Below are 26,469 nucleotides of genomic sequence, written 5' to 3' on the forward strand. Positions count from 1 at the left end.
ATGCAAATGTTGGTTTCAAGTTTGAATTCTTTTGAATCACATTTTGGGTCATACATGTACAAGCTGGCCTTCACAGTTAAGTGTATCTCATATAGGAACCAGATCTTCACTATGTCAAATGTTGAAGTGACTGTGGTCTGTTTGGTGTAAAAGAGCTCTGTGTTATAAAACAAGGAGTGAACACAGAAGATGTCAGTGATTATGCGCGTGTTCTTAATTAATGATGCACTCTGAGCTTTTATATGCCATGTTATTGTGAGCAATTGTGGTAAAGAATTGTTTTGTGGATTTGTACCTGAATGACCTCTTCGCTCCATGCAAGTATCTTAAATAGCATGACATACAAGCAGGTGCATACATGAACAATCAAGCAGTAACAATCACAACAAACGAAATGAAGTTACATATCCAGCAGGTCTGCACAGCTGCATGATCTGAAGTGTGCTCTACTGTCTCCCCAACAAGTCAGCTCTGAAACAGTCTTTGTGACACTGAAAGTTTCAGTGCAAGATACTCGACTCAAATTGTTCACTGCCAAAGAGGATGAATGATGAGGTAATGGTAGCACTATAATTGTATAAGAACTGATATAATGTTGCTTGTATTTGCATCAGAGAAACTGGATACTAGTGGGGGCAGATTAGCTTTAACAAGGACCTTCCATGGACAGCATGGCAAAGGGCAAATCTGGAGTAGGCTTATAGTGATGGCGGTATAGTTTTAGCATACTGAAAAAGTTCCAGTGACCCCCTGTGGTGACACAATGAGGTTACAACATTAGCATACATGTATGAAATCCTATAGGCACATTCATGGGTTAAACCTATGCCTTGTTATTCAGAGGGACAATCACACAAAAATGTTTTTTAAAAAAATAGCAGATAAGTTTAGGGACATTTTTTCCCCTGTTTCTAATCAATTGAATCTAAGGCGTCTCACCTGTTCACTGTTACTTATGTCCCCTAGAGTACAGAGACTGTTAGTGCTTTGAATAAAATGTAAAAACACAACATAACACAGCACAATAATATATCTGCAATATATGAAAGTAAGAAAATGACAGTTGTAAGCTGATAGAAAACGTGCTTTGATCATGGCTGGCAGGTCTATAACTGTAGGCTCTTTCTAAAATGTGTTGTATTTTTTATATTTGAAGAATCTACATTTACTGCATGTGAAATTGAGTGGTTAATTATAAGTTTCCATTCATCTGTTCATTTTGAGCAAATTTTGATCAGGCACCCCCCCCCACCACCACCAACACGTGACGTCATCACGTTTCTGAAGACCCAACCCAACCCAACAGGAAGACAACAGATTTTTGATACGATGCAAAATTGCGACTGTGGCTCAGACTGCTAATTACGGACATCATTTTCGCACAAAGACGAACAAATTAGTAAAATGCCATTATTTGATGGGTTGGGAAGTGGAGGAGAGAAGACTGCTATCGTCATTGATTTAGGAGCAGCATACACAAAGTGAGTATCAGTCGTTAGCATGTCTCGTTATCGGTTAGCACAATATGCTAATGTACCTATGTATTTATTTTATCAACCGCCCGTTTCTTGGTACTTAAGCTCTAATACAGACGTGGAAGCGCACAAACACGTGATTTATAACTGTTATACTGGCCACCATGATACTGGTAGTAAATGTTGTAGCGGTGTTAGCTACTTAGCCACTCAGTCAGAGCTAACTAGGCATGTCAATGTTTAGCCAGCGTTAGCTGATGCCAAATTAGAGCTAAGACAAAATCCAGTTCAGAAAAACAGTTGTGTTCAACGGCAGGGACATTACAGTCAGCTACACTGCCAAGTCGCAGTGTCTGAACAGCCCACATGTTCGCATTTGGGTAGATTTTAGACAATGACCTAATTCAAAGCTAAGATTTTTGAGGTTACATGTATTGAGATGCGTTTTATAATATTTTGGGGAAATTAGATGAACCAGGACAAACTGAACATCAAAGCCAAGTTGATTTCATCAGACCAGACCACCTCCCTGCCAGTTGTCCATTGTGAGATGAAAATTTCCCCTTACAATGACTGCTGGTTTAGTGAACCATGGAGTTTAATCTTAACATCTGGACATCTGAAAGCTGTCTGATACTAGAGGTTATTTCACTTATCATTATACCTTACAGATCTCCTCTCTTGCTCCATTTACAGCAACCACTGAGACCAATTTCCTACTCACTTGAATGGGAATGTGGTCTCAGACTTTTGGACCCCAGTGTATGTAATCTGAACAAGATTTTAGTCAAAGGAGTTTTTATAGTAAAGATGAAAAACTGGCCTGAAGCAAGTCACATGAAGATCAAGAGAACAGTTCTCTTCTTTTTTTAATAATGAAGTCTTTGTGTGCAGTTGCAGTACCACAACATTTGACAGAGCTGCACTGTTATCTTATTTATGTGCAACTGTACTAAAAAATGATTTTGCCTTCTCATTAAATGATTATAGGTGCCTTTGAACTAAGCGTCTATCCCTCAAATAAAAACTATAACTCATTTGATTCCTCAAACAACAGATTGCCATGTTGGGATGCATCATGTTTATAATTGTTCTGTTTGTACGCAGTTCACTTGCATTGTTTCTATGATAGTATGTTTAGAGTCTTTAAAAAAAGTTACAGATTGAATTCAGTTGTGCTAGTAGAAGTTCTCTGTGGCATCCAGCAGCTCGGCTGACAGTTTTATTTCTCTGCAGATGTGGCTTTGCAGGGGAAACGGGGCCCAGGTTCATAATTCCGAGCGAGATCCGGAAACCAGGACAGCAGCAGGTGAGACGCACCGCTGTGCTTTACTGAGTGTGATCCTTTGGAAGGATGTTTGGAAATTGCAAAATATATCTTAATGTGGTATGTGGTTTCTTACTTTCAGGCCACCAAAGTGGTTCAGTACAACATCAACACAGAAGAGCTTTATGTCATACTCAAAGAGTTTATCCATATACTGTACTTCAGGTGAGACTCTTGCATTAGTTATTCTTTGTAAGGAAGTGTTAAAAAAAAAAAAGGTTACTATGGTATGTGTGCAAGAACTAAACAAATGAAACATGGTCAGTAGTGATTTGGCCTCATAAAAAAAAAAGCTAAAATTTTGGACCATGTCTCATACAGAACATATACAGCTTTGAGCTTCTTCAAATCAAAAAATGTCCTTCTGTTTGTCTTGATCAGACACCTGCTGGTGAACCCTCGCGACAGAAGAGTGGTTATCATCGAGTCCATCCTTTGCCCGTCTCACTTCAGGGAGACTCTCACCAAGGTTTTCTTCAAACAGTTTGAGGTACCACAGTCAAGCACATCAGTGTTCTATGAAAACTGCAGACCTGTTTTTGAGAGGTGTTAATGTGACGTATTGTTTTAATAACAATAAACTCTTATTTTAAACTGAATGATTACTCCGCTGCTCTAAATATTTAATTGATTTGAAGATATTGAAAATTAATTTGTATGCAGTTAATAAAAAAGGTTTTTAAATATTAACATTCTGCAGGTGATAAAACGATCATTTGGATATTACTTATTATTCAAATGTGTCTCTTACATTTTAACACATAAATCTCAGCCTCATTTTGGTCTTTATTTTGTATTTAAAGGTCTAGTTAAAAATCTACATGTCTTCAGAGATTTTGAAAGTTGTGAAGGACAGCAACAGACCAGTCACACAAAAGTTATACAACACACTAGTAACTTAACAGATATTCTCCTAATGATAAGAGGAAATTGGGGTGTGTAGTGGGTATTCTGAGTTTGCTCTGTGTTTTTGGTGTTTCCCAGGTGCCCTCTGTGCTGTTTGCCCCAAGTCACCTTATGGCCATCATGACTTTGGGCATCAACTCTGCTCTGGTGATGGACTGTGGCCACACAGAGACACTGGTGTTGCCTGTATCTTTTTTTTGTTATCTTGTAATCTGTAATCTTCTCTATTCCTTTTTATGCATTTGTAAATGATGCAAAGTGTAATTGTTGGAAGGGACCTGTGGCAGAAGTAGATCAACTGTTTACCCTTTATTAGCTAAACATCCCTTGGACCCCAATCTCTCACTGTGAAGCTTACCTCACCATAGAAGAGAAGAAGTAGCTTCATCGTAGAAAATGACTGAACCACACAAAAAGCTGTCTCACTATTGATAGGTTGCTGATGCCATCTTTTATTTTAGTGTGATATTTCTGAATTTGAACATGCATTGATGCATTAACATTTACTTGGATATTCATTTCTTACCTTAACTGGTGAAATCAGGTTTATGAGTGCACTCCTATTCTGCCAGCTTGGGAGGCTTTGCCTTTGGGAGGGAAAGCCATCCATAAGTAAGTAGCTCTAACAGATTGTAGAGGAGAGTGAGACTTTGCATGTCATTGTACTATTTTGTGACCACTTTGCTTTATATTGAAAATGCTGTGACTGCAAAATGGAACTTTATGTTTGTGCTTGTGTTTTCTCCCATAACTGAACATGTCTATATTTATTGTAGAGAATTAGATGGACTTCTTGTGGAGCAGTGCACTGTGGACACAGACACAACCACTGGGCAGAGTGTACCTGCTGCCATTGGTAATTACAGAAAAATACCATACGCCATCTGTCTTTATCTCTTAAATGGATAAATTTGTAACTCTGATATGGACTACTGATTCGTTTTACAACGACGCGAGCAAGAGAATATTACGCCTTTGACCTATTATGTGTCATTGACTATTCATAAGAGGAACTTGTTTCTGTGACATTTGAGTGAATCCCTTTCTGGAAGTGTGAATTATACATATGCATACAGTCTATTTTAGAGTTTTCTCTCCACATTATTTCTTGATAGAGGAAACCGAGTTTAAGTGTTGCGCTGTGAGGTTTAGAGCTGCATCAGAGTGAGAGAAGCTACACATATATACATCAATAATTAAGACAGACAGCCGGTTGACTCACAAGACTGGACTGTTGGACGAACTGTATTTCTGCAGTAAGCACTGTGATTAACCCATAACACATGATTCTGAAAATGTGGTGCACAAAATCTGAAGTCCATACAGGATTTGACAAAACACCACAAAATGCTGCTTTTGCAACAATGTTTTTTTCTTAAGAGAATCATAATGATTTGTTTTGGGCTCAATACTTGTCCTTTGCTGCAGTGTCGGCTCATATTTTTCCCAAATGCTGATTCAGCCTCATCATAAATCTAATTTGGAAGTAAAATAGGGGGAAATGGCTGATTATTGCATAAGTTAACCAAAGAAAATTAAGTTTAACTTCATTTATTATATTTCTTTTTTATATTTTCCTCAGGGACCATCCCAGAGGAGACTGTGGAGGACATCAAGGGTCGGTTTGATTAAGTTGCTTTTGGATTTAAGATCTAACCCTCTCACTTTGCTCCTGTGAGGGATCATGCTTTTATTTACTGCCAACAGGCAGCATTCCTAAAAGAAAACAACATAAATAATCCAAACTTCGTCTAGAGTTCTGTCACAATATTAGATTTTGAATGAATTCACAATAACGAATTTATCACAATATCTATAGAAAATTTGAATAATAATAACAATTATAGTGATAATGCTATCAGTCAAATTCATCTTAAACTTTGTTTATTGTGTTTTATCTGTTTTTTGACAAATAGATTAGACACCAATACAAGTGCAGGGAGGTGGAGACAGAGCCTTTAACCATAACTATGAAAGTGCACAAAAAGAACAATTACACTCAATAGACAGTGAAAAGGCAACTGGATGAACTGATAAACAAAAGATCCACAAGGTCTGACATCTGCCATCACAATATTATCATATGTGTATTATTAACATTATATCAATATTTAATTTTTTAACCATTATTGTCAATTCTGGTATAACATGACAACCCTAACTCAGACTGTGGCTGCTCTGTCTTCACTATTTCGCCACTGGAATATTATATTTGAACGAACCTGACCTGCCATAATATTATCAGTAAGGACATGAAGCGAACCAACTGTGTATAGAGCTCCTGAACACATAGATATGTTCATTTTCCTAAATAAAAGCTTTATATATACTTTACTGTTTTCAGGATACTCGGCAGCCTGTTGTAGTTTTCCACTTGTTAACCCCCATGTGTTGACACAAGGATAGGTTTTTGTTTCTCATTTAATTTCTTGTTTAATTATAAATCCCGTAGGTTTGCACAGAACTATGGTGTGATTGTTGGAATCTTGTTTGGCATGGAGTTTGAATTTATTCTTTTATCATTCCAGTCATTCACTTGTGTTTCATTGTTGATTTTGTCTTGTTTCCTGCAGTCAGGACATGTTTTGTCAGTGACATGCAGAGAGGCCTCAAGATCCAAGAAGCCAAATTTAATCTGGACGGTACAGCTGAGGTGAATTAAATGTTGCTTGTAAACAGGTTACATCAGTTATCCTCAATCTGTAAAGTAATGTTTGCATTTACAATGTACTGCTGTAAATTTTTTTGAAATACTCTTCTTTCTTTCGAATGTGTTTGTAGCGTCCGACCCCTCCTCCAGACGTTGATTATCCTCTGGACGGGGAGAAAATCCTGCACATCAAAGGATCGATCAGGTATTTCATCAAAATATGTGCTTTACCTCTGATATTGGCATTCCTAATTCTAAATATATTTGCATATGATCTTGTTTTTTTTTAACATTTAAGTGTAGGCTGCGTTTGAATTTATGAGTCATGTTTCCAACCATAGTCCCTTCAGTCGAATGAGCGTCTGATTTTCATGTCTCCCCAGAATCTTTGCTCATCTTTGCTGTACTTTCCCTCCGAGTGAAATTTGGTTGTTATTCATGAGATCTGCTCCTTTTTTCAAGGGACTCTGTGATGGAGATCCTCTTTGAACAGGACAATGAGGAGAAGAGTGTGGCCTCTCTGATGCTTGATGCTCTGGTCAAGGTAGAGAAAAGTTATTCATTCTGTATGTCCTTGCTTGTGTGAGGGCAAGGTGTTATGTTTATGAGCAGTCACTTGGTCCAGTCTGTTTTTGGATGAATTCTGAAAGATTTAAATACTGTAGAGGTGTATACCAAAGGCTTTTCTTTGTCAGGATAAGAGGAACAAACCTTGATAGGAAACAAGAGTCCTCATCCTCTCAACTCCTTCCACCTTTAGAAAGATTTACATTTCACAGTTTGAGTTTTAATTAGACGATCTAATACATGTCCTCACTGGAATCCTACTTCTTTTACACAAATATGACAAAGCCTTGACACCTCCTATATTTAGTAAAATTCTGCTTTTTTTATTTTCACTTATTTATAGGTTTCTTCTGTTTTTGTGCCTGCATGTTGTGGCAATACTGTATGTTCTTACATGATGCCTTGGTTGGTTGGTGCCTTATTTCATTTGGATTTTTCCTCATTTAGTTTATGGCCACATATTTTGCTTTAAACTTTCAGTGTCTTTGGCAGAAGGAACGCAGCAACCCAGTTTCTCTCTCCATATTATACAGCCGTTGAGCTGAGTGGACTGTTTGACTTAGTGTGGTTGCTATGGCGACACTCCACCGTGGCCATTCCATGTAACTGAGAGCAGTTTTGTTGTTTCGTATGGAGATCAAGTCAGACCAGGACTGCCTAATTAATCTCAAACAGTACAGCAGCAGCAGAGATTAGACAGCCTCAGGGTTTGACTGAAACAGCAATATGTTTAAAGCCCTATCAGCACCGCACTCTACACAGGCTGTACTGAAACACAGCGGCTCCCTCGAGGCTTCAGGAGAGCTCTTCACACAGAAGGAGGCACTGCAGTAGAGCTATACACAGCAACTTTCATCCATCACATTTTGTTTTAGTATGCACCTGTCCTGATAACCAGAAAGTACTGGTTCTCCTGGCTCATTTTTTCTCTTACAGAACTGATAGATTCTGAGAGATTGTCTAAACTGTTTTGTTTACTGATATGGAATGATGAAAGAAGTAATTAAAAAAGTAATCATTTGCATATCTGCCTGGAAAAGGCAGATTCTTCATTGCAATTCTCCTCTGAAAATAAGAGGTGATACCTATGCAAATGCTTTAATCTGGTAAATGTGTGTATGTTTTTGGCTTCAGTGCCCCATTGATACCCGTAAAGTGCTTTCTGAGAACCTGGTGGTGATCGGAGGCACGGCCATGCTGCCGGGCTTCCTGCACCGTCTGCTGGCGGAGATACGCCTCCTGGTGGAGAAACCCAAGTACAGCGACGTGCTGGCCAGCAAAAGCTTCCGTATACACGCTCCACCTGCGAAGCCCAACTGCACCGCCTGGCTCGGAGGTCAGATATGAGATTGTATTTAAATATTTATCACTACCTGCTGAAGTGGAGACTGAGCAAAATTTTAAAACTTTCTCCAGCAATCACCACACACCAGCTTTCTTCAGAAGATTTTGAGAAAATATTATTTGTGGCTCCTTTATATCATTTGCAAACCTGTCTTTATATTCATATTGTCCTCTGCTCTGAAGGTGCAATCTTCGGGGCCCTTCAGGACATCCTGGGCAGCAGGTCGGTGTCACGGGACTACTACAACCAGACAGGCCGCATCCCAGACTGGTGCTGCTTGAGCTCCCCTCCTCCTGAGTCTCTGTATGAAGCAGGGAAGACCCCTCCTCCACTAATGAAGAGAGCCTTCTCCACAGAGAAGTAGAATATGCTGTAACATCATTGAAATAATATACTCTCCTTCTGCCTGATAGAACAGTTCAATAATCTTTGATGTAACATCTCAACACACGTCTTGTTAATGTGTTAACTACACAAACAGATCTAGATGTTTTTAATGTCTAGTAGTCACAACAAAGTTTTTGTGTGCATTGATTGTGGGCTGTTTGCTGATCAGGTGAGCTGGTTATTGACCTTAACAGACAGAATAGCTAATGGGATTTTTGGCAGTTACATTGATATTCTTCAAGGATTCAAGGAGTGTTAAAATTGCTTCTGTGCTACATGCAGCCATGTCTTCTGGTGAAGTCTGATTCAGCAAGGCACTAAACCTGAGAAGCTTACTGTTGTTGAATAACACATACTCAGCAGAAATGTTTCAGATGACTACAGAGTTGGGTTGTAATCCTTCATTCGTTAGCAAAACCACAGGAAATGCTGTGTAGCATCAGAGAAAACTGTAATTATTTCAGTGTGACGTATGATAAAGTGTTGAAATTTCACTTTGATGGTAATACCCCACAGAGTTTTTCAAAAAAAAAAGAAAAACTGATTTATTTATTATTTGTATTTAGCAATGTAAAGTTGTATTGAAACGCATTAAACGCCCTACACACTCACACAGATGTTCTCAGTTTTTCATGGCAATTAGCATCTTGTCATATTAAAGTTGCAGTTAAAGAAGGAAGAATAAAGGTCCAGCAGGGGCATCACATTTAATAGGAGACGTTAGATGTCAGTCATTATATGAACACAACCATACAGTCCTGTAAAGAGATGTAATAAAGGTAAATAATTGAAAGCACTTGTGTGTGTGTGTGTGTGTGTGTGTGTGTGTGTGTGTGTGTGTGTGTGTGTGTGTGTCTGTGTGTTTTGTTGTGAACAGGCTTTAAAACATCTTTCAAAAAATGACTTCCTCCTCTGTAACACTCAAATTCAATGACTGCAACAAATAAATATCAAGAACTGAATCTGAATCGAACATGTCATTTTTACCCCTGAATGAAAATGTTTTGTAAAGAAATCCCCAAAACAATAACTATTTTTGTTTGTAGATGCAACCCAACCCTCTGATTCTCAAATGATAATAATACGGACCAATTTAAATAAGTGTACCTTTATTCCCACTGATGCTGCCAAAATCACAGTTTCGTTTTTTTTATCTTAAGTCTCTGAGCTATAAATTTGCAAACTATCATTGGGAAATACCATGTTTTATCAGACTTATCAGAATTTCTTAACATGTAGGAGGAAACTCTGGTGGTTGCCAGCATCATTTTGACTGGAAATACAGTTAACACAAAGGAATGCATATACAGTATCTCACTATATCCATAGTGAGTAGTAAACTGTGGCTATGCAACTGAAACAAGCTTTTTTCTCTTCAGAGCCATACGTATGGTAACAGTGAGACCAAAGTGAATGACGCACTTGTTTTCAGCACAATGTAGGTTATTTCCTTGTTCATCCAGCCCTAATGTGCTGTTAATGTCTGTGTGTGTCCCAGAATGGAGTTGCATCTGTTTGGCCCTTTGGGTCACATTCATTGCTCAGTATTGGTCCGACTGGCTACTGTGGGCTTGGGAACCAGTAGCAACAATACCCACAATGCATCTGCAGCACAAGACTGGCAAAAAAGTCTGGGAAAATGGAAACGGTTTGGATTTTGATCACAGGCATAAAAATAGGCATAAATGTTGAGTGGAGGAGATCCAAAGACCTCAGTGGTGAAACTGTATGTTAATGTAAGGAGGTGTGTTTGTCTTCTCTGTCGTCTTCAGTGGCAACAATATGCCCAGCATGATAGTGCACAGTGAACATGATTTTGGTGATTTGTAAGTGTTTCCATGCTAAAACATTGCCATGTGGTTGAAAAGATTACCTTTTATAGATGTTTCTGTTTCACTCATTTATTGAGCCTCTTTCAACTCCAGAGAGATTTTGGAAAGTAAAATTAATCCTTTGTTTACTCATATGAATGCTGATATTGAGGAATTTGAAGAGTACAGGCCTCCTACCTATGGATGCAGGCAAAGTTTGAGCTCATGTACGAACCATGGACATATTCAGGTTCTCCTTTTCAGACCATATAATTAAAGACAGCTATGGCCTTGCCTACATCCGAGGATGTATAGCTGTACAGCCACACCTGCTGTCTCTGCTCCAGCTGAGGGAAACCCCATCCTCCCTTGATCGGGACTGGGACTGGAGCATCAGTGTGGTTCCCAGACACAGGAAGCAGCAGCTGTCCGTCTGAACTCTGGCTATCAGACTGGGACTCTGAGCAGGAAGGGGACTCCCCGGAAAGTGGGTGAGCCGTGTCTGTAAGGAGTGTTTGACAACTGTTTTCTCTTTGGAAGACTTGGAAGTTCCAAAAAGTTCACACAGCCAAAACCGTTGGTGGACTTGCAATATTTAAGGCTGTGGTGAAATGATTTGTACAAACTAGCTGTATTTTGCATTAGATCAGTTACATGCACCCCAGCTTTCTACACTTTAATGAGCAAAATGTTTTGTCATATATTTTCTGTTTTTTCCAGGGATATTGCAGAAGATTACATAAGAAAAGATTTTTCCTACATGGCCGGTCCTTCGTCACAGCCTGCATGGAGTGAGAGGTAAATGTGGTGAGAGGGAAGACATCGTCCATCTTGGTTATCTCCTCCACGGAGGCTGTTTGTCAAATCACATCAGCCCAATTATCCCATAAATCACACTGGCTGTGAAAACACATCTGAGGCCTCCTAATAAATGTAAGGGCACCTCGGTGCTTGTCGTCCACACTCTGCAGAGTCAGAAAACAAGAATTAGGATTTGGCTGGTGTCGCTGCACCTGCAGGTCACTCTGGGAAGTGAACATAATCAGGAATCACCATTAACTGTAAATTGAAAGCATGTGCAAACCATAAGAAGCCGGCTATTGTGTAATAGCACGGCTAAAGTTATCAAGGCGGTTGTTTATAGCATTCATGCCAGACATGATAACAGATATGTCATCAGCAGTAAACATGTGATTGTACATAAACAGGCCAAAATCAGGAATGAAGGAGGCTACCTCTGAGACACTCTGCTTATCGTTGCAGCAGAGCAGCTGCATGTTGGCAGTCAGTACAGAGGTACAGGGAGCTCCTCGTACTGTGGCCTGACACTGCAAGCCACTATCTCTGTATCATAATCAATCAGAGAAAAGAGCAACAGGAGCTAAAGAACTATATCACTGTTTGCAAGTTTTCGCTCTTAATCTGCACATTGTGTAAATTTGGAATACATGCTGTACAATGTTAGATGTTTAAATTTATTTTTCCTTCTGTCCCAGGAATCTGTTGAGATCCATTAATGTCCATGAAGTATGAAATTCAGATAGCTGACTGAACTTGATTGAGCAGTACAGTCCGTCACAGCAGGCATCAAGTCTCTGCTAGTTTTTGTTGCTTTCGTCTTCTATGGATCCATTATTTTTACTTTCTCTGTTATTTGAAGATCTATCAGCAGTTTGTTTAAACATCCTTGCTTATGGAGTTTAAGAGCAGATTGATTTGAAAAGTTTACACTGTGTTACCTCATGACAATTACGTAACTTGGACAAAAGTCAGACTTGATGCTCACTGTCACGGACTCCACATCAAGTTTAAAGTGTTCCCTAATAATTTTTCAAATAAAGCAGAAATGAATGGAAACCACTGGGTGCTTTTGATGGTGGAAATGTAACTAACCCTAACCCAACAAAAGATAAATCAGTCTTGACATTTAATGTTATGAAATACACAACTCAAGCAGGTGTAGACAGTCTGCCAATAGATTTCCATGTTGAATGGAAATTTATTATAGAATGCCTGGTAAAATAATTAAAAACACCAACAACAGTTTGTTGAAAAGTACAGTCTGTGCCATTTGTATTTAACGGGCTAAAACATACAAAAGAGCTTGTATTGTCCTGTAACACACAGTTCTACCACAGAGGTCAGCTTGATACAGCTTTTGAGGTTTTATAACAATTCAATACAATAAAAAATAACCTGTGTAGGGATGATAATTCATAGCCTTTGCTTTGGCTTCCATTAATCATGACTCCTACTAAGTTTTTGTGTTATATGCTACTGAAGCCTGTTATATTATCATGAAGCTTATATATAACCGAATGCTTAGTTCCTTGGACAGACACAAGTGTGTGCAAATTCAGCTGGACTGGCGCGCGCTATTCATCCCACCTCTGCTCGTGCACAGGAGAACGGCGCGCAAATCCAAGCTCCAGCCACTTCTTGACCATCTCTCTCTCTCTTTCTCCGTCTGTCTCTCTCTCTTTTTTTTTTTTTTACTTTTTCATTTCTTTCTGACTGACTGGACACGACAGGAGGTAACTTCTTCCCGCCAGTATGCAAAGATTCATCGGAATCTCACATCTTCTATTGGTTCTTCTGGTTCAGCTGGTACCTGCGCAGGTAATTCAACCAACACTATGACATGCCTTAATTGTAATGTCACTAATAACGAGCCATGTTTCGCTACTTTCCAAGGTTCGCATGATTTGGGAACGGTTTTGCCATTCATTGATAAAAAATATTTAAATGTAATAATTGAAATTTAGTTTGAAATTTAATACGTGAAGAAGACAGCATTAGGTTTTCCTTTTTTTAGAGACTCACTGTGTTTTCTCCTCGACTCCAAATGTGACTCCTATTAGCCACTTCACGTGAAGCAAGGAAGCTAAGAGGAGTCACATTTAAATGGCAGACATCCTCAGCCTCGTGTCTCTCTGTGTGGAGGACACATCTGTTCCTCACTCAAGCATTTTCACACACACACACACACACACACACACACACACACACACACACACACACACACACACACACACACACTATGTTTTGACTGGCTGTGCCCCACTACGAAGATACTATCTAGAGACATTCAAACAGCGAGCCTCAGATGCAACTGCTGCCTGTTACTGATCCAGGTGAAGATACAGAGGTGTACACAGCTACATACTGTATCTGAGAGTGAGAGAAAAAGGGTGAATCTAGGGGAGAATCTGTAATTTGGAGTTAGTTGCTACCTTACTTGACACAGCAGCTGTGGTTTGGAGACTCTGTAGCTCCAAGTCTTGTTTCCTTGGTTGTGATGAGGGTATAATAATACATGTCTTGATCTGGTTTTGCACAGGTGCTTCCTCTCACTGTAATGAGATGTGACCACAGGCAAGAGACACATTCAGTGTCACCCAGCAGGCAGCTGACTGCACAGTGAATATGCATTGCAGTGTGTGGAGGGAAGCATTAGTGAATGGTGGGAAGATTATTAATGGAATTTGAATTGAGTAGCAAGCTAGAAAATATAAAGGTGGCTCTCATACAGACTGTGGAGTAACATAATCTGTCTCTAATGCATAGTGCAGTCTTACAGGAGTGCTGGTATGAGATCGGTTTGTAAGTATAAAAGTTTAAAGTCATCCGCCAAAGATTGTGAAATGTATTTTTTCCTACTATCCTGAGTACATGTCATTCATGCACAAAGTTCAGCACAAAGTGTTTGTGTGACACAGCAACAGATCATGAATGGAAATCTTTGTACTTGTGGTATGCAGAGTGGCACAAAGAGTGGAAATAACTGTGACTGTTCAAATACCATTGGTTAGGTCATCATTTTTAATAATTCAAGAATTGGCGTCCCCGTGGCTTGAGGTTGAGACACTGACCACGGCACGGACCGTAGTTCGAGTCTGTTTGGGAACCTTTGTGTCCCGTCCTGTCCTCCCTCTGCTGTCACTGTCTAATAAAGTCTATAAATGAATCCATTAAAAATCCATGTGACCACATCAGTGTCTGAGAAAATGACAACAAAGTAATTCTGTCTTTGTAAAATGCATCCAAATTTTGGAAGAGAAAGACATATGAAGTCAAAGGGTAGAAAAATGCCAAGAACAACTTCTGTCTCATGTCATTTTTTATTTTTATTCAGTTTGATAATAGCTACTGTGGATTTCCCTTGGAAGTTTCTGGTAAGATGCAAAATTAGAGGAACAAAAGGAAAACAAGAGAAAGGACCAGGAAAGAAGCACACAATGTCAGTTTTAGTTACAGTTTGTTATGGCGCCCATTATGTCCAACACGAAGGCACTTCACCATCACACTGTATTGTTTTGACATGTCTGCCTTTGTTCTATGCTCATTACAGCTGTTGTCATGCATCTGGTTCTATTGTTGGATGGTGCTGTACATTTGAGGACTCTGGGTTTGTGTTGTATTTGGCAGACGTACAAACTCACTTACAGCAAACATAACAAACCGACAATAAAACCTGCTGTCCCAGCTATGAAGCATTGTGTTTGAGTAAGAGCAACATCACTGTTCTCAGCCAGGAGGAGCAGGAGAGAGGTGAGGAGTCAGAAAGATAGATGATATTCAAAAGAAAAGATCAACAAGCCAAGATCAACATTGCGCTTGTGTTTCTGCTCGAATTGTCGTTCAAAAATCGGGAACGTTGCCATTGTGAGTTTGGAGGCAGGGTTGTGAGAACTTAACAAAATTCATGCTGTGTCATGACACTTTTCAGTACTGCCTTTGTTTTAACTGTGTTTATTGTGTGTAAAACTCCCAAGAGACGAGGCAGCAGCTATTCTTTGCTGTTATTCTTCGCATACTTTGAAAGTTTTTGCTTCTTATGATAATAAACGTTCTAGTATTACATCAAATTGTGAAACAAATGCGCTTTTGTGGTTGGCTGGCTCATTTTACTGCATTTTTGCTGATCTGCAAACAGCGGCACAGTGGTACACCCTTGAAACCATGCTTCATCACTGTTTTTACTGGATCATTGTGTGTGCACTACCTTTTCTCTGCCACAGGACGGCACTCTGCAACTTGTTTATGATACTCAGTTTCCTGATTGTCTGTAGGTTCTTTATCATTGCAGATATGTTTGGCATTGATGTCATTACTTTTTTCAAATGATTTTGACGGATTAATCACTGTAGATGTCCATTTTCACTTATTTTTCCATGCATTTCGCAGATTTCACCGCCTCCAGAAGAGGGTTCCACCAAAGGTAAGGGCTGTGTCAGACCCCACTAAACAGGCTCTCCCACCTCTTGGGTGGGAATGCTTTAAAGGTTCAACTTCTCCTCTAGGCATGACATTCCAGGAGGTGTGGGCAAAGAGCATATGTCACCCCATGGAGCAGTTGGTGGATGTGGAGCAGGAGTTCCCCGAAGAAGTGGGGTACATCTACATGCCTGCTTGTGTCCCACTAAAGAGATGTGCTGGTTGCTGCGGAGATGAGAATCTGGAGTGCCATCCTACCCTTGAACGCAACATCACTGTGCAGGTGTAAAAAGACGTCTAATCGTAAAAGGACCTAAAGGGAGATGCTGAAAATGCACTTTCTGTTTCCATTACATATGTGCTCCTGTATTCAGTTTTAGTTTTTCCCTGTCACTTTTCTCAGATGATGAAGATTGCTCCTGTGATATCAAGCCATGTGGAGCTCACATTTGTGGAGCATCAGAAATGTGATTGCAGGTAAATTACTGACAGCCAATTCTTTCTAATAAACACAAGATGCAGATTTAGATTTTTATTGCACAGCTAACTGCCAGTTTTTTCTGCTTTTTTGCCCCCCTGTTTATAGACTCCGGCAGACACTTCTAAAAAATAAAAGGTCAGTAGAGGAACATTTTATTTATCAGACTTGAACACACAAGTATCTTCATTGCACTTGGTTCTTCCACCACAGCAGCAGTGAGTCCATCAAGAATAAACCTCGGAGGAGGAAACACAAGAAGACAGCAAACGGCTGTGGCAAGTAAGAGATGGATTGCTCCCCTGTGGCGCTCACACACTCGTACACACACAGTTTCATAATGTTTGGACATTTATGGCTACATTTATCACTGTTTCCCTCAGTCTGTCAGACTACCAAGGACAGATGAGATTAAACAATACAACAATATATTGTCTGCTGTGTTGCTCTTCTCTCTGGCAGGCCTATAATCCACCAACCACTTATGATGAGCTTGCGCTACTGTGTAAGGCCACAGAGCATTTGTTGCACAATAATCCAAGGCTGCTGATAGTTCAAACCAAGGACTGCCAGTGTAAAGGTTTAGTCTGAGAATAACCACATTCACACAAACAGAAAAAAGAATAACAGGAAGAAGAAACGTATTGTCTAAGGGACTCAATATGTGAGCTACAGCATTAAATCTCATCATCACCTTGATTTGTTTTCGTCACATTTTTGTTAGAGGCAGGAGGCCAAGTTATGTACAGTCCCACAGGCACAGCACACATAATTTTATTCATGTTTTAACCATTCAGTATGACTCTAATTCAGAGTGCACAACAGAGTTAAACATATAAGGCGCAACTGTGCTGAACTTAAAATTGAAACTCACTAACTGCAGCCAAATGTACTTTGTGCACAAGTGAAAATACATTTTTTGAACAAGAACCGTGTGTACTTTCAAGCTCAAACAATTCAGTTCCAGGACAATATCAGACCCCTTCATTTTGCAGACAGAACCAAGAGTTATATGTACGGTAAGTTTGGCATTTTTTTTGTCTGTGGTCTCTTTTCACATAAAGGTCAAAAGTAATCTCTCTGTGCCCCCTCCCCTCTCAGAAATTGTTGCGTAACCAATTGTGAATAATTGTACAATGAAGACATTATCAAAAAGAATGGCATGCCTAAAATGAAAACTGAAAATCCCACATATGAAAACCAGTACAACTTAACCTGTGAAAGCATTTGTAAAATATCGTCTTTGGCTTTAAAAGAAGCTTTGTAAAGTCAATGAAAATGACCCCTATGATGTCATCATGGTCATCACCAAGCTTGGGCTTGAGACTGCAAGTTTTTTACCAGAAAGAGTTATAAGCTAGAGGTGTGGGATTTGAAAAAAAGTAGGTCATGCACAATTTTATCCAGTTGCATTATGGGAATGGTAGGATCCGGGACATTTAGAGCTTGATCCATATAGGGAGTGGATATCAGAATATCTCATCCTCTGTGGTTTACTACATCAGTTTTTAGCATTCTTTCAACATGTAATAATGCATCCAGAAACTCAGGGGAAAGGACCCGAATACAGACACACAGACGCAGGCATATTTAGTGGAGCGGTCTTTAATAATTGAAGATAATCTTACAGGCAGAGAGGTGAACAAAAGTGAGTAGCTGAGCTGGCAGGAAAACCAGTAACCAGAGCAGACAGACTGACAAAGAGTGAGGGGAACACAGTCTAAATACACAAGGGTAATTTGGAATAGGTGAAACCGACAGATGTGGGGCAGGCACAAGGGCAGGAAGTAAATAAACCTACAGACACACAAGGTAAGTAATTTCAAAATAAAACAGGAAATAATAACAGTCTGGGCAGGTTATAACATAATCCATCTCTTCTCAAGTCCTCCAACTTTATGAAAGTGCTATGCTAAATCACTTCAATCATCTTTCCAATCTATCTAAAACAATACTCACATTCCCATATGACTGTTGAAACTGTTTTTGGTCTATATAATTATTCCTCCTGTCTATAATGACTGCTAAGAGATCCCTTTCTTTATTTCTCAGTACAAACCGAAACACCAAGCTGACATTTTAAGATTTATACACTTGGGGGGGACTGTTTGGAATAGGATGAAAAAAACCAACGCATTTTTAATCTGGGGTGAAACCAAGATAAAGATGTGTTTACAAATGTAATCAGCTTAGTGTGGACGTACATTGAAGCAATTCCAGTCTAGGTGTTGAAGGACATACTTTACAGTTTTGTGCGACAATGCATTTCAAAGTTAAGCAAAAGCCAACATGAGGCTCCAGCAGATTCAGTTTGACAAATCAGTTTGGGATCTTCCAAAGTCTTTACGTAATCTCCCTTTTGTGGTTCTTCACCACAACTCAACATGGAAACACTGTCTTTAGATACACAATGCATTTTTGCACAGGCTGTGAATTTTGTTGCCCATCACTTTGGAACCACATTATGAAGAGACCTCTTCACTGCCACTGTATAATTAAGTTGTCTTGTAAGTATTGCTTTAAAACAGATTTGAAAGAATGTGAACCCAGAGATCTGTATCATCACTATTGAAAATGTCACTTCTTGCTCAATCATTGAAGCACATAAACTTTTCCTTCTTTGGGGAAAAAGGAACAATGGGTGACTTTGAGTAGGTGGGATCTGTAGTCTATCTGGTGAAAACTAGGTTAACTGGTTGAGGTGGTGACAATAGAGTTTCACCATGTCCTCTTTTAAGAAGGAGAGTGAGGATATAACTTATCCAGCAGCCTTAACAGAGTTGGAAAGAATCCATCCTCCAAATCAGCCCTGCTAAAAGCCAGATGATGGACTTGAAGTCATTCTGGGAGAAGGTTGTTTTTGGTAGTGGTCTGTAGGATTTTCCCCCACAAGTGTGTTATCAATGGTGTAGCAACCTGTGTGGCAATGCAGCTCTGGCTGTGGTTAAGTCAAACAATACTATTGATTCACCATGACTTGTATTCCTTTGTAAACCATATAGTTTAGAGCCACATGTCCATTATCTCAAGACCCCTCCACCCTATGTTTAGTGGTCAAAGGGCCACACAGTCGCAGAGATTTTAATTTCTTCCAGCTGATTCAGAGGGCCCAAATTGTATGATGCAAGCACTGAACATAAACTAAACTGGAGTTTAACTCCCTACATCAAATCTGAAGGATAAACACTCTATTTGATGTTGTTATGATCACTTCATTCTTGTAACTACCTTATTTGACTGTTGAAAGTGAAATGGCAGACAGAAATCATAGACTTGTGGAGGTTGCATGGACTGTTTGGCTACTGGGGCGCTGCTCTTATGACATCCTTAAAGTGAATGTTTAGGCCTCTACTTTGGTTTTACAGAAGGACAATTTGCCTTCTCAATCTACAATGAGAAATGCCACTTCACACAGTGCTCCGGGACCCCTGACCCCATGGGCCCCTGGACCTGAGCCCTATTGACCTGTTTTGTGATCCATCCATAAATGTTAAAATTATCACTTGGTAGTCTTGAGAATGCATTTTAGCATGATTTTCAGAGTCCTCATGGAACTAGTTGTACTATTGCCTGTAGAGCACTACTAAATCCAGGCTAGGGAGAAAAGACTGGCATGTATTTAATCTTCAAGCTGTGTATAGATGTTATTAAGTGCTATAAGCCATGAAACTGCTATTTCTCAATTGTTCACTAATTCTTGAACAAGCCATTCAGATTCCCTCATGGTGTGATTCCACGCTGAGAACAAATAATGATATTCAGGTACTAGTTATTCCAGTTCGGGGGCTGAATCAGGTTTGTATACTGTATCTGGTCTTGTGTGTGGTTAAATGGCCACATCCGAATTGGTGAAGGGGGAATAAGCAGCAATGAACAAGCTACATTGAACTATGGCTCATGAAAAATTTTGTTAATTAATGAATTAATCAAATGCTCTGCTGCTGAGTTGGTTTAGAAGATTTGATTTACCAATTTGGATCTCTGTGACTGTTTGTTTTTGTCTTTCCAGGTGCCAGTTCCCTCAGAACAAGATAAGTCCTCACTGATTCACACATCTGTGCAAAGTTTCATTTGGATGAGTGACTTTGGTGTGGTGAACAACAGCACATCTGTAAATTAATCACAGCTGACCATTTATCTTCTGTCCCAACATCTGGCGGATCCATCAGAACGTTCAATCTTGTCCAGGACATTATTTTCTTTTTTGGTTAATCGCAGTATCAAAGCAAACAACCATCTCTGCAAACTCACTTGGCTCAGACTGCTGCTTTTAATTGACCAAAAATAAATGTAATTTTTGATTTAAAAAAATCTAGCTGCTTTTGTTTGAAGTTGTAAAAATAGACAGGGTACAACAGTATATACAGAATAGGTATATAGATAATGGGTGGAATACTTTGAGCTCATCCGTTGCAAGGTGAAAGGATTAAAGCCTCAGTCCATCCTGAAGTGTTCAGTGATTAAGTGTCAGATCATCCTGTCAGACCTTCTCCATTACTTCATGTTCATTGTGACTTTTGCAGAGACTTGTGTTATAACTGTTGGGAAACCAATTTTTTTTCTGGTGCAAAGCTATAGACACTGAAAAAAAGACATCATCTATGTTACTTTCTGTATGTAGTGTTATTTTTGTAAAAGTGTCTTCTGATCAACACTGAATCCACTCTGTCTTATCATGGGCCCTGGTAAGTTCATGAAATAAAATGCACTCCAAATACAATGAATCTCTGTGCTATCTACATTTGCATTAGTAGACTATTAGGGTCTGTTACATGTGAGGCCACTGTGTTCTCTTCATCAGGCATGGCTCTGTAGTTAGCACATTGTTAGCAAAGTACAAGGGGATACTGTTGATTCATAGCCTTTCTGACACATGACATGATAGAGGTGCAGTTAGATTGAACACCAAAAGAAATCAATATCAGGCTCCCTCTACAACCTGTTGAATTTATGAAAAGTTAACATGAATTGAATTAATTAATGAATTAATCAAAGTAACAACCCTATTCTAGTTTTGTTATAGATTTCACATGGGTACAGATAAGGTAGTTTTCAATTTTCCAAACTTTCTAATCCTACTTTGTGAAAGCATTTTCTTGCAGCATGTGAAAAGCCTATTATGCTGCTTGTTCGGTAGCACTGTTTTGAGGTTGTCTTCTCACCATGGGCATGTGTGCACACTTCAAACAGAAACCTTGCAGAATCCTCCATATTCAGCATAACTACACGTGAGTACGTTTTGCTCTGAGGGGAGGTGTTTTGTTTACTTCTTCAAACATGGAGACTTGCTCAGCTTAGGTTAGCTGTAGGCCAACCAGGCTGTTATGTAATACACCAGAACATTACGCTCCAAACTGTACGTCACTGGATTCCCCGGACGGTACATTTGAGATGCCTGCACTGCACTGTACACTAGACTACACCTAACTGCACAGCGAACACAATGTCCTCAACTTGCCACACATTTAGCAATGGTCACGTTTTTCAGCTGCTGGCTGCGCCGGCCAATCGGAGGCCAGGAAATGAAGCAGGTGGGCGGGCGTAACAGCCTAAAGTTGTGACATATCTGGTACTCCAGACAAGGCCACACCCTTAACTACCAAATATGGCAGAGTGACTCTAACGAATATCCTGTCCCTTGCATTTTTTTGCCGTCCAGGAACAATTGTCGGTGGGTGAGCAAAACCCCACAGGTCGTCTGCAGCCTACTTTCCGTTTTGCCTGTCGTAGAGGACAATTAAACTGCAACCATTAACGGTTGTTGCCACCGTGCTCCGCATGTGACCGAGCAGACAGGGGAGGGGCAGTGTGTCTCGTGTATAGTACCGTGGAACACTGAGTTCTAGTCAACGTAGCTGAGCAGCAGCAGCAGCAACGGCCACACCGAGGAAAAGAAGTGGCCGAGACACAGGAGACTCCTCGATCCGGCTGTAAGCTCGTATCCCTCAGCTTTGAAGACAGCGTCGTTGGAACAGCGCCAAGCACAAAGTAAGCATAATCTTTTGTATCTCTCAACCGTCTCGTCGTATTTTTGTACCGACTGTGTAACGTTACTTTGTGCCAATTTACGGTCCTAACGTTAGCTTTGTATTTAACCGTTAAGTCAGTGCGGAACGAAGCTAATCAAAGTGCTAATTTTAACAGCGCATCCGTGTTGTTTGCATTCTTGAATTGCACAGTCGCTTTTAGTTAGCTACATCGTATAGCTACCAAATTATACACCATAATAAAGGACGTCTATCTCTTTCATTGTATGGGATAATAATTGTTGTTAATTGATGATTTACAAATAAATTGATATCTATTTTACAAGGGTTTGTGTGGGATAGCTATGACTTTTGGTGTTGTCATTTATTTACGTTAATCGTACAAAGCTAGTGAAGGGTAATAGTTATGCTATGATAAAATGCCAACATTATAAGGCTTTCGTTGTTTATTACTATTATTTATTATTATTATTATTATTATTATTATTATTATTTATTCATCTATAGTCCAGTAAAGTAAGAAAAACTAGCTAATGTAGCAACACCAGGAGGAGGCGTCATTTATTTCACGATATTATTATTATTAATATTATAATGTTGACATGCTGGCCTTTCCTAACTGAACATGTTAATGAGGACCTTTTGTATTTTTATGTATGTATATATCAGTACACAACTATTTTTGTATTTAGTAGTTTATATGAAAAGAGTTTCTGCTTAATCCTGTTTGATTAACAAAATGTAGCCTTTGATATGCTGATGTAGTTGTGAGAGCTTGTCGAGCCAAGGACATTGTCAGTACAGCAGGAAAGGAGATGAGCACCAAGAGGAAGGCAGAGAGTCACTCAAGGGCAGGAAGCAGACCACACATCATGAAGTCTGGCAACTCCCGGGCTGATTCAGAGAGAGACTCTGGATTCTCAGGTTCGTCCTTTCTCTTGCCACAGTGTTATGTGCTTTTTCTATAAGGTATTCAACTGAACCCTAGTTACTCTTCTTCCTGGCCTGTAGATGCAAGCTCAGAGCATATGAGTACTATGGATACCACAGACTCTGAGGATTCACCCCACCCCATTGGACAGCAGGGACCGCAGACTTCTCGGTCAGGGCCCAAGCCCTCTCAGCTGGCTGTGGTGGGAGGTTCCTACTCCAGCCTATCTCCCATGATCATCATGAACAATGTCCTTCTGAAGCAGGTACGCAGCAAGACCTTAACTCTAAAAAGATAAAACCTCATATTATTACATTGTCTGTGTGGATGAATTAGAGTATTAAGCCTTAGTCTTTTAACATTAGGTAGTGGTATAATCAGGTTACAGCGGGAAAGTTGTGGTCCAGTTTTATTGTGACAGTGTATGTGTCTTCAAAGTCCAGTCACAAAAAAAAAACAAAAAAACACAATGGGATGTAACATTAATTTAGAGGAAACTTTTTAAGAAGCTGTGTGTACTTGGATGCAAAAGAGATAATATTCATCTTGTAGGGTTGCCACCTTTTATGTGAAAGAAGGTGGCAACTGGTTTGGTTTTACTTGATATTACATTATTCACAGCGAGTTGAGGACATAACATGAACGAAAATACGGGCCAAATTGCGTCCCGTATTGATTCAAATCCACCGAGTACCGAGTAATCAAGTACTCCCGTACTATACGGGACGGGTGGTGGGTGACCGGTGGCATTCACCGGTTTGTAGAGCCGCAAAATCAGGTCGCCGGCAGAAAATCCAGCGCGTTCGTGCACTTTTGGATGGCTCTGCCTGATGCACGGATTACGATATAGCGCCACTATATATTCGTAGTGGTGTACAGCCGCAATTGCATTTACAAACGTCAAATCCACCGAGAAAACAAGTACTAGAATGTTGACAGGAGGCGGAGGCGGCACGAAATTTGACGCAGGCGGCCCCCTCCTAATTCTCTATGGAGGGAAAACCCTGCAATTATATGGTTCATATCATTGTAAAGTGTATAATTTATAGGTGCACATGTGAAATGTGTGTGATGGGTGTGCCTTCCAAAGTCTTGACTCTGTTGCCTTTGCAGCCTGGAGACAATCCTCCTCCTCTGAAACCCTGGGGGTTTAGTCCCACAGTGGAGGTGGTTCAGCCTGTGGTTCAGCCCGTGGTCCAGCAGCCCCAGGTGGTTTTCCTCCAGCCTGTGGTCTCTCGTCAAGCTTCCCCTGCCTCCAAAGAGGGCACCTCCAGACATAGACGCCCCAAGAAGTATCTTCCAATCCTGAAATCTTACCCCAAAATTGCTCCACATCCTGGAGACAGCTCCAGTTCCTCTGGGAGAGGAACTGCTTCCTTATCTTCACCCTCCTCCATGTCTTCCTCCTCCTCTTCTACCTCCTCTTCTTCGGGGTCGAAGAGAGGTAGCAGTCTGACCTCCAACCACCGTGACCACTGTCAGAAAGAGAAACAGCCAAGAAGTCTGTGTGGTAGTGCTAATAACTCTAGCTCAACCATTCCCAGTCTTCCTGGTACCCCTGGCACCATGTCCCCTCTACTCCAGAGCCGACTGTCTTTCCCCACAACAGAAACCAGCGCTAACAGTAGTCCTGCCAGGGAGAGGCCTTCATCAACTATCAGCCAGTCAGAGTTTACCTCCTCCCTTTCTTTCACTCACACCACTGGTTCCAAAAACCAGGCACTGCCTGTTCCCCAGATGGCCACCCTGGAGGAGTTCTCACCAGGAGAACATGACCACATCGACAGTGATGCTGATTCACGGAGGAAGCGCTTCTGCAACACCTACAACATCCTGAACAAATCTGGCCTGCTAGACATCACGCTTCGCACCAAGGAGCTTCTCAGGCAGAACCGACGCACCCAGAATGACCTAGACCGGCTAAAAGAGCACACAGACCTCTTCATTCAGGCTCTGCGGAGCGGTGACCCTAGCATCTGTGTCAAGCTGCAGGCCAGCCTTCAGGAGGAAGATGGAGGAAAAGAGAGGGAGAGCTGCTCAAACCAGCTTAAAGGCAGATTAGACCTAGACTATTGCTAGATAATAAGACTTTAGATTGGGATGGGCAAAGGAAAGCCAGGGTTGGGGGTTGGAGTGTACAGGGACAGATGGGCCAAAAGTAATGTGCTCCACTATACCGACCCACCCCCCAGACTCTCACACAGACAGTGTGCTGTGGCCTACATTTTGGCTGTTGCCCGCCTTAGGGCCCTGACACACCAAGCCAGCCTCAAACAATTGGTGCACATATAGACTTTATGTGGCTCACGTCCTCTGTAAAAGTTGCACTTGAACTCAATGTAAGGTGTTAGTTGGTGGCCATCAATATGCACATATATTCTGCACCTGCATGAGAGGAAATATCTTGGTAATTCAGAAACTCATGGAATGAGAAGCAAAACAATTTTTTTGCCAGTTTTTTAAAAATTGTCTTATTACATAGTCAGATTATGAATTGATAATATCAGTATGTCTCCTTAAAAAGTTGCCTGTAAACATTACTTTGCCCTACCTGACGGTGTGAAAGGGACCAAAGGTCCAACAAGGCCAAAACCACAGCACACTGCTCTCTTCAATTGAAATGGCCTCTCTGCTGCACAGAAATCTTTTGCTCATTGGCAATCAAGACCCAAAAGCCCAGAGAGATTTGGATGTAAGGCATGAAGGGACGAACTAATTCAAAACTTTTTTATATCGTATGCACAATACAGGCTTGAAAGCTTGATTAAAACCCCTAAGACTGGATATTTCAACTTCAACAGTGTGACAAGGTGTTTTCTTATAAAACTGAAAAATTGTGATGACAATGAATTAGGTCAACATTTCTGTTGTTTTAACAGTCTTGTATCATTCATGGTATTTCTTTAATCTGCGTTCCACTGGTACTGATATACTGCTTAATGGACACCAAGTTAACAATCAGTAAGTGTAGATAGGCTTAAGGAAATGTTCTTGTGTCACATTGAATGTGTTGAGGGCCTCTTGCCAGTCAGCATCTTCGAAACAAAAAAAAGATAAACATATGCCTCAAGTGTCTCTTCAGTTCCTGCTGGGTTTTAAAACTCGATGAGAAACATTTGGCACAGCCCGTTGATGGTTTCAAGTTTGGCATTCCCATCATGTTGATGGCAGCTGTAATACAGGGCAAACTGGCTGAAAGTAAAGCTCTTAGCAGCCGTTTAGATGCTTCCCTGATAACATCCCAGTGTAAAGGGTGCTTCCTGTAGCTTGATGAATTCCCTCATTTGTGTGTGTATGTGGTGTGTTTTTACACAAACACACACACACACACACACACACACACACACACACACACATATATATACATATATATATATATATATATATA

The 26,469-nt window shown here is 40.3% G+C and overlaps 3 protein-coding genes across 4 annotated transcripts; all 3 read left to right on the plus strand.

The window, feature by feature from the left end:
* Positions 1–1,290: 1,290 nt before the first annotated feature.
* On the plus strand, positions 1,291–9,619 carry actr10 (actin related protein 10). The gene is made up of 13 exons (XM_023430262.2): positions 1,291–1,481; positions 2,712–2,784; positions 2,885–2,967; positions 3,184–3,292; positions 3,787–3,894; positions 4,253–4,320; positions 4,485–4,564; positions 5,291–5,326; positions 6,282–6,361; positions 6,490–6,563; positions 6,821–6,902; positions 8,060–8,261; positions 8,453–9,619. The coding sequence occupies exons 1-13, from the start codon at positions 1,405–1,407 to the stop codon at positions 8,632–8,634; spliced, it is 1,254 nt and encodes a 417-aa protein (XP_023286030.1). The 5' UTR covers positions 1,291–1,404; the 3' UTR covers positions 8,635–9,619.
* A 3,247-nt stretch (positions 9,620–12,866) lies between these two features.
* Positions 12,867–20,883, plus strand: LOC111672600 (vascular endothelial growth factor A-like). 2 transcript variants are annotated; one of them, XM_023430055.2, is made up of 7 exons: positions 12,867–13,087; positions 15,656–15,689; positions 15,772–15,968; positions 16,089–16,162; positions 16,272–16,301; positions 16,377–16,445; positions 20,173–20,883. In XM_023430055.2, exons 1-7 carry the CDS (start codon positions 13,022–13,024, stop codon positions 20,207–20,209), a joined length of 507 nt encoding a protein of 168 aa, XP_023285823.1. In that variant the 5' UTR covers positions 12,867–13,021; the 3' UTR covers positions 20,210–20,883. The 2 variants fall into 2 exon arrangements, with proteins under 2 accessions (XP_023285823.1, XP_087025733.1); XM_087169607.1 differs by having other exon boundaries at positions 16,380–16,445.
* Positions 20,884–21,813: 930 nt separating this feature from the next.
* On the plus strand, positions 21,814–26,139 carry cipcb (CLOCK-interacting pacemaker b). The gene is given in 5 exon segments (XM_023429921.2): positions 21,814–22,151; positions 22,896–23,074; positions 23,162–23,346; positions 24,195–25,108; positions 25,110–26,139. Coding segments are annotated over 4 exon segments (1,242 nt in total). The 5' UTR covers positions 21,814–22,151; positions 22,896–22,965; the 3' UTR covers positions 25,144–26,139.
* Positions 26,140–26,469: the final 330 nt, after the last annotated feature.

The sequence above is a fragment of the Seriola lalandi genome, unplaced genomic scaffold, assembly GCF_002814215.2.
Source record: "Seriola lalandi dorsalis isolate HSWRI2012SDOR001 ecotype SW California unplaced genomic scaffold, Sedor1 jcf7180002054901, whole genome shotgun sequence".
Classification (NCBI taxonomy): Eukaryota; Metazoa; Chordata; class Actinopteri; order Carangiformes; family Carangidae; genus Seriola; species Seriola lalandi.

Coding starts and splice junctions, on each gene's coding strand:
- actr10 (XM_023430262.2), top strand. CDS start 1,405: ATGCCATTATTTGATGGGTTGGGAAGTGGAGGAGAGAAGACTGCTATC. Junction 2,785..2,884: donor GGAAACCAGGACAGCAGCAG/GTGAGACGCACC, acceptor TCTTACTTTCAG/GCCACCAAAGTGGTTCAGTA. Junction 4,565..5,290: donor GAGTGTACCTGCTGCCATTG/GTAATTACAGAA, acceptor TATTTTCCTCAG/GGACCATCCCAGAGGAGACT.
- LOC111672600 (XM_023430055.2), top strand. CDS start 13,022: ATGCAAAGATTCATCGGAATCTCACATCTTCTATTGGTTCTTCTGGTT. Junction 13,088..15,655: donor TTCAGCTGGTACCTGCGCAG/GTAATTCAACCA, acceptor TGCATTTCGCAG/ATTTCACCGCCTCCAGAAGA. Junction 15,969..16,088: donor AACGCAACATCACTGTGCAG/GTGTAAAAAGAC, acceptor CACTTTTCTCAG/ATGATGAAGATTGCTCCTGT.